General features: G+C 35.7%; 1 protein-coding gene across 1 annotated transcript; it reads right to left on the reverse strand.

Annotated features, from left to right (window-relative positions):
* Positions 1-6,752: 6,752 nt before the first annotated feature.
* On the reverse strand, positions 6,753-7,824 carry LOC148675516 (trace amine-associated receptor 13c-like). The gene has a single exon (XM_088627201.1). It carries the CDS (start codon positions 7,755-7,757, stop codon positions 6,753-6,755), a length of 1,005 nt encoding a protein of 334 aa, XP_088483327.1. The 5' UTR covers positions 7,758-7,824.

Raw genomic sequence — 7,824 nt, forward strand, 5'->3', positions numbered from 1 at the left:
CGGAAGGTTCCGGGTTCAATCCCAGGTAGGGGCAAGTGATGTAGCTTGCTCTAATTTCATTCTAGACGGCTCGCAGGTCCACTCAGCCTGCTTTCCAAATGAGTACCGGCCAGCCGGAGTGTGATGCTGACCAGATCACCTCCACTTCCAGTGTCAGATGGTCAAGATAAATGGTGGCCCTTGCCCCCCATTCCCCCATGGGCCTTTATGACCTGAAATGGGGCCTGCCTGTATAATATATCATTGTAGTGTTCCGCTTAGCCGTCACCCTTCGACCCCTTCCCAGCAGCAGTTTCCCCTTCCAGGAGAGCTATATAAGGGGGGACCCCGATGCATTTTAATAATAATAATAATAATAATAATTGCTTACACTTATATAGCGCTTTTCTGGACACTCCACTCAAAGCGCTTTTCAGGTAATGAACGAATGAATGAATTTTCTCTCTTTTCCCTCGTGGCATACTCGAGGTTACCTCACAGCTGTGAGCTCCACCTTCCATCCCCCACCTGCAGCGACGAGCGCACCTTTTGTAAACAAAAGGGCAATAAGTTCCTCTCCTTACTGCTGCAGCTCGCCTTCTGTCTGCTCATTCTCTCTCATCCGCACTCCGAGTCGACCGATTCCCCACAATTGTTCTTCACATGGACAATAAGTTATGTTAGTGTAAAACTATGGAGGTTCATCCTAGGAGAAAGGCTTGTGAGCTTTGCTTTTCACTATAGCAATATAAACATGCTTTAACTTAAACAATCTTCAACCAGGTTTGTTAGCTTTCTACAGCAGTATCCTGATTGGATATTGTCCCACTTGTACTGTACATAAAACACATGTAGGATTTTTTTTCTCCCAATTAAGGTACAGCTGTATAGAGGATTTTTATCTCATAATTAAGACTTCATACACTCCACTATCGAATGTATTTCTCCTACAGAGGACTTTTAATATGTAACATAATAAAAATGAAATTTGTGCTAAATATTTAGTTATTAAATAAAATTGATCTGACAACTATACAGTAGGCAGCTGCAGAACTATAAAACGGTCCTCACGCATTAATATTATTTCAGTTCTAAACTATTTAATCATCATTGTTTATATTTAAATAACCTTTAACTTTTAATTGACTTGTTAAAATTTATTAAGTTGCCTGTCTTAGTAAACTTGCATAAAATTATGCTTTTTGTCCCAAAGGAGCTACATTGACAAAATGCAATAAAAATCTAAAGTAAAGTTAAAAACCACAGAAAAAAAACTCTAGAAGCACATAATTAAACTTTCAAATCCAAATAAATTTGTCTTATTAAACAATTTTGCATATTTAACTAAATTAATGTTTAAATTAAATTTTTAAAGAGGTGAAATGTTTTAAAAACACAGAAAAAAAGTAAAGCAATATAGGACCTGCATATCAATGTGCTGCTTTTCTCTACAACTGTTAATATTTGCTTTTATCATGGAAGTGTTGAACTTCAGATTTATTTTTTTGCATAACAAATTCGTGAGTACAATACTTTTGCAAAAAGTACCAGGATGAAAAAAGAAAACAAAAATAGTGGGAAACATTTTAAACATTTTTTTTGCAATGCAAAATTAAGTAATTAAATGTATCATTTTAGGTTTGCATGCTGTTAAGTACAGATGCAGCCATTCAAAATGCGCGGTAAAAACCCGCGGTACGGTAACCTACCCACAAGCCACCGAGGGGCACCGGAGGGTACCGCAGGGCAAGTGATTGGCTGGCCAAAATGACCGACAGGGGCACTCGTGGTGCATTGGTTGGTAGTGCAAAGATTTAATCATTTAATGTCTTTACTGTGCACATTTTAATCCGCTTAGTTTTGAATATTTATATGGATTTTACCACTAAAGGGAAATTTTAGTAGCTGAGCATAAAAAGAAGAGGAGCATAACGCATCTGAAGGTCATAAACGATATTAATTTAAAACATTACTGTATGTATGTAAACTGTACTGTGTATGGCTGGTCTTGGTAGTTTAAAGAAAAAATACACACCAGTCTTCCATTTCTCCCTAAACATTTGAAGCATCAAAGTTTTATGAAACGGTCCCCAAATATGCGATTGCTGTATAGAATGAATTTTAATTAAAAAAAAATATTTAACACGAACATTAAGCTGTTTACATCTTCCGCCTGAGAACAGTCACCCGTTGCTACCCAACGCAGAATGGTGATTGGCTGACACCATCTGACACCCCTCTGATTGGAGAAAAAAGACGTGCTGGTTTGCTATACCAGGAAGAGGATTTCTTTCTATTCAAAACGTGTATTTTAAAAGTTTAAGAAGTAAAAACCTTACAGCGTACACAGATTTCTAAACTGATCAGGATCGTTATCTTTGTCTTATGCATAATAATGTTCACCGCTCTGTCCAGCAAATTAATAATAAACTTTATTTTATATAGCTTTTTAAACGAATAAGTAATTAGATTGCTCATAAACCTAATCACTTGCTTTTTCTTTTTATTTAGGCTCAGATTTCAACTATAGATCGTATTATTAATAACCATAATAACAACCAACCAACAAAAACAACCATATAAACATAATACCAACCAAAAACATAGATAACAACCACAATACAAAATCAAATAATCAAACCATTTTACACTCGCAAAGTCCTCCAATTATCATAATCCCGCCCCTTATGCAAAACCAAACCTTCCTCCCATCCCAGTTTATCCTGTTTATCATAAACAAAATCCACCTCAATTTTCAACATAAAGCATTACACAAAATCAATACCTCAACACTCCATGCTCAACAACGATAATTCACAAACAGCCAGAACATGTAACTACACATTCCCAAACATACCTACTTTCCATAGCCCCGCCCCTTATGCAAAACCAACATCCCTCCCCTGTTCTCTCTCTCCCCTGGCGGTTGTAATTGTTTTTATTTTCAAATAAATTCAAGCAGAGTCATGTATTTTAAAAATCTTAAGATTTTTCTATATATGTCTTTATTTAGTGGTTTCATTAGTGACAAAGGCTAAACTTTCTTGGAAAAATGTATTTTATGTAAACCATGTTTGCTATTAATTCATTCAGGGCTAAAATATGTTCATTGTCTTCTAATGAAAGAAGGGTTCCTTTCGCCGTAGTTGGGAGCCTAGCCTTTAACTAGTAAGTACTGTATTTACTGGGTTTTTGAGGGGGGGGGGTGTCTTTCGCTGGAAATCTCGCCTCCTACTTTGAAAATACCCGTGAAACCGGTTCAATTCGTCACAGCCAGCACTCTTGCAGAGAGTTGGGTTGTACTTGCAGTGTATACAGTACACGCGTTATGCTCTTCGTTAATGTCTGTGAAGTTTTATTTAATCTCTGAGCCATACTGATTCTTCTGGAAGCCAGTTTCCGCCAGGGAGTAAAAAAAAAAACACACTATGGTATTCTCTCCAATGCAGTGCAGTTAAAAACATACCTCTGATGCTGCTCCTAAATGAATATCGTTTATGACCATCAGAAGCTTTATGCTCCTTTTCTTTTTTCCAGTGGATTGAACAGGGAGAGGCATTTCATGATGTACTTTTCACTGATGAAACAACAGTGGCTCTGGAACAGTTTTCAACCAAGTCGTTTTATAAAAAGGGGAGATATGTACACGTTACTGAAGCTAAAAGTTTAGCCTTTGTCACTAATGTAAACACTAAATAAAGACATATAGAAATCCCTACGTTACAGACTGTATATGGCTGGTATTGGTAGTTTAAAGAAAAAATACACACCAGTATTCCACTTTCTCCCTAAATATTTTTAGGATCAGAGTCTTACATGTGGTTATTTCGAAAACGTTTGTACGTGCTCCTTCTTACCATGTTACTGTTTACCGTTACTGACCATATTAAGTTTAAGTGCCTGTGGGCACTTTTCCTGTCCGTGGGGGGTGGACCGTCTTTCATTAGAAGGTTAGTCTGTTCTACTCTGAGAATGTAGAGGGGGTGGGAAGTGCCCGCGGTTATTTAATTAGTATTAAAATCTTAGTTATCTTTCTAGTTCACAGGTTTGCATGCAGAATTTAATTTTGAAAGCCACTGAGACATCAGGTACTACTGTTGTATTTATGAAAAAGAAACAAAACAAAAAACATACTAACAACTGTGCCATCCTACTCCTTAGTTAATACATTTTATTATTCATAAACAGTTAACATTGTTAGCAAAATATTTTGAATTATATTTAACCCTATTTTTTCTTTAGTTTTGTATTTAACTTATTATATGATAGTCAGACTTAATGTATATTAATGTATATTTGAGCAATGAAAATATATTTTTACAAGATTTTACATTAAGCACTTAAAATTAATATGGTTAATAATAGTAAACTGTAACATGCTGTAACAAGATCGGTTAAACTCCGAAGAAAATCCTTTCAGAGAAAATGTTTCAGGTGTGAAGAACAAACCTGTTCCCACACACCCTGCCCCCACTACCATTAGAATATACACAAACATTTTAGCGTTTCATTCTGAGCAGAAGACCCTCACACCTGAAGAGTGCTGGCTGTGACGAATTAAACCGGTTTTACAGGTTTCAATCACAGATTGGGACTCAGTAAAGTAACACACAGCGCCACTGGATTTGATAATACTGTACCTAACCAAAATCCGCAATATGGAAACAGAACCTGTGTAATTGTTGATAGATGATGTACTCGTAACATTTTTTCAAGACGAACTACAACATTTAAAAAATGACTTGTATGTACTTGATATCTCTAATCAATCCACGGGTTCCAGCACAAAACGAAACTAAAACGCATACCGTTTAGCGCTTCTTATTAGTTTCTCAAAAGTAATTTGACCATATGAAATGCATAATATAAACCTAGAAACATATACGTGAGCAGTACTTAAGCACTGTAGTATCGGTGTTAAGACATACCTCTCAAATACTGTAAATCAAGTTAAAAATATCTCAAGACCGATTCTGGTCGTAATGAAACCATGTTTCGTGTATGTTTTCTTTTTCATCTTGAAATAACTCATTTCTAAATACCTTTTTCACTGTTAACATCTTGTAGCAACTTTGCGACAAAATATACACTCTGACAGTTCATCCTGCTACCAACATTAAATAAAACAAATCTTAAGATTTCTATATTTATGTCTTTATTTAGTGGTTTCATTCGAAGCTTACAATGTTTAGGGAGAAATGGAATACTGGTGTGTATTTTTTTCTTTAAAGTACCGAGACCAGCCATATACTGTATGTTTATGTTAAGATTTCCCTTCAGTGGTAAAATTAGATATGAATATTCAATACTTAAACGGGCACAGTTAAGACATTAAATATACATATACATATTGTATACAGTACAGTTTGCATACGGTAATATGTTTATGTTACGCGATTAAAAAATAAATAAATAAAACTGAAAGGTCCAGCACCAGCTGGATTCGAACACACAACCTGCCAGTTGGTAGTCACGCACCTAGACCAGTAGGCTACAAGACAGCTCGCATAAGCAGGCAGGCGAAACAGCCCTACACAGCCCTGCCGCAGTACACGGATATAATCATACCGTTATTAAATTCTTGAGATACGCGATTCCATATTATATTCACTTTTAATCAAATTCTAAAAGTATGCTTGTTGACTCCGGTATCACGTTAGTTAAAGACTTCGAAGCTTACAATGTTTAGGGAGAAATGGAATACTGGTGTGCATTTTTTTCTTTTCATGATAGGTGTCGCATTTTAAATCATTTTCGTAGTTAGAAATTATGAAACGCCCTGTTAAAAGCAAGGAAGTTTTTATGCCCGTTGAAGTAAAACAAAATGCCTGACAAAGTATGGCTTGGACAGATTCCAAGTGCTTGTACAAATGTGCTAAAGAAATTATACTTTGAGTATACAGCTTGTCCAAAGTCATCCATTATTAATACTATTAGTAATATCTTCAGTAAAGGCTTTGATGCATAAATATTTCTGATAAAGGTAGGTTGTGTACTTTTGTCCAACTGAGCAATCTTGCTTTCATAAAATATACCAACATTTGAATGACTGATGATTAACATGCTGTAATACACAGTTCAAAATTAAAGGCTCGAATGCTGTACATGAGAGGTTAAGCTCCCCCTGGCGGTTTTACAAGGCGACGCCGGATAGCTAGTCACGTGACACACGTGATACCGCGTGATACCCCGGTGGGCGTGTCGCGGTATGCCGTGAAATACCTCACCCATTTTGAATGGCTGCATCTGTATGTCAGCTTGAAATAAAAGTTCAACTAGTATTAATTAGCTAATTAAATCACAGCTGTAGCTACAGGTTCTAATAAACACTTTAAATTAAAGGAAAATTCATTATGTAATAAACCATAACATTGCATTTAAAATTGATTTATCTTGTTTTTATGCTATTGTTTAAGAATGCAAAATCAAAATCAACGTCTATCCAGTATTTATGAGTAAAATGATATTAAAAACTCAGGGTACCCATGTGACACAGGTCATCCCAGCACCTCACCCTCTATTCATACTAATAAACATAAACACCTCTGTGAAGACATTGAAATAAAAGAAAGAAATCATCATGCAACAAAAATATTAACACTCCAGTCAAAACAGCCCATCAGCAGGTTTTATTACACTTCTTGGAGCTGGTCATCTACACTGACATTAAAGATACATGCAGAGGATAAAAGCAATCCTCCAGATTTCTTTTTTAAATGAATTAAATAATTCGTTTTTTTCTAATTTTCTTATGTAATGGGACAACTGTAGATTTAAATTTCCTTAGAAAACACATTTATCAGGGAGGATTCTATTTTAAATATCTTGAGGGTAACAATCAGCTTAACTGACTTCTGGAACCAGGGATAAAACAAAGCATAAATGATAGGATTGATGGCAGAATTAAAATATAACAACCAACCTAGAACACTAAGTACTAAAGAGGTTCGGCCCACATTTTTAAGAATGAGACTGCATATATAATACAACACCAAACAGAGCAGAAATGCAATCACTAATATTCCTAATGTTTTTGCAGCTTTCCTTTCAGATGTTGAAGATATTTTATCTGCTGAACACATCTGCTCTGTAACAGAGCTGATTGCTCGTGCATGCTTTTGAGCAACTACAAAAATCTTGAAATATAATGTTATCATTACAGAACAGGGCAATATCAATGTACATAATAAATCAATTATTACCCAGCTTTTAGTTATGAAAAACAAACAGTCTCCAAGGCAAATGTTCAGTTTTTCAGCACCATCAATATTTCCATTAAAATACATGAAGGCCAAATTGTATAGTAGTGATAGCAGCCAATTAATTGATATGACAGAGGATGTTATATTAATTGAGACTTTAGTAGAATAAAGTAAAGGGTAACACACAGCAAAATACCGGTCAATAGCTATGCATGCAACATTATTAATTGAAACAGATGTGAGAAAAAAAACAGATATATTATAAAGTATGCAAAATGTTTCTCCAAAATACCAACAGGTTTCTATGAATAAAATTAAACAGAAAGGCATCACAGCTGCTCCTACTAAAAAATCTGCCACAGCCAGAGAGAGCACGAGGAAGTTAGTTGGTGTGTGGAGCTGCTTGAAGTGAGAGATAGAGATGATCACCACCAGGTTTCCACACACTGTCAGCATCACCACTGCCACTGCAGAAATATACATCACCACATAAACAGCTGGAGATCGGACTTCCTTCAGGCAGGAAGAATTAGATTCAAAACAGTATCCAACTACTTGAAATTCTAACAGTTCCATTGATGTGTCACTATTCAAATTTTAAACTGGTACTGTATGGCTATAACCATAAATTTGTAATAATATG

The sequence above is a fragment of the Lepisosteus platostomus genome, chromosome 3 (assembly GCF_059453375.1).
Source record: "Lepisosteus platostomus isolate fLepPlt1 chromosome 3, fLepPlt1.hap1, whole genome shotgun sequence".
Classification (NCBI taxonomy): domain Eukaryota; kingdom Metazoa; phylum Chordata; class Actinopteri; order Semionotiformes; family Lepisosteidae; genus Lepisosteus; species Lepisosteus platostomus.

What these genes read in the sequence shown, in the direction of transcription:
- LOC148675516 (XM_088627201.1), bottom strand. Translation starts at nt 7,757, where the DNA reads ATGGAACTGTTAGAATTTCAAGTAGTTGGATACTGTTTTGAATCTAAT.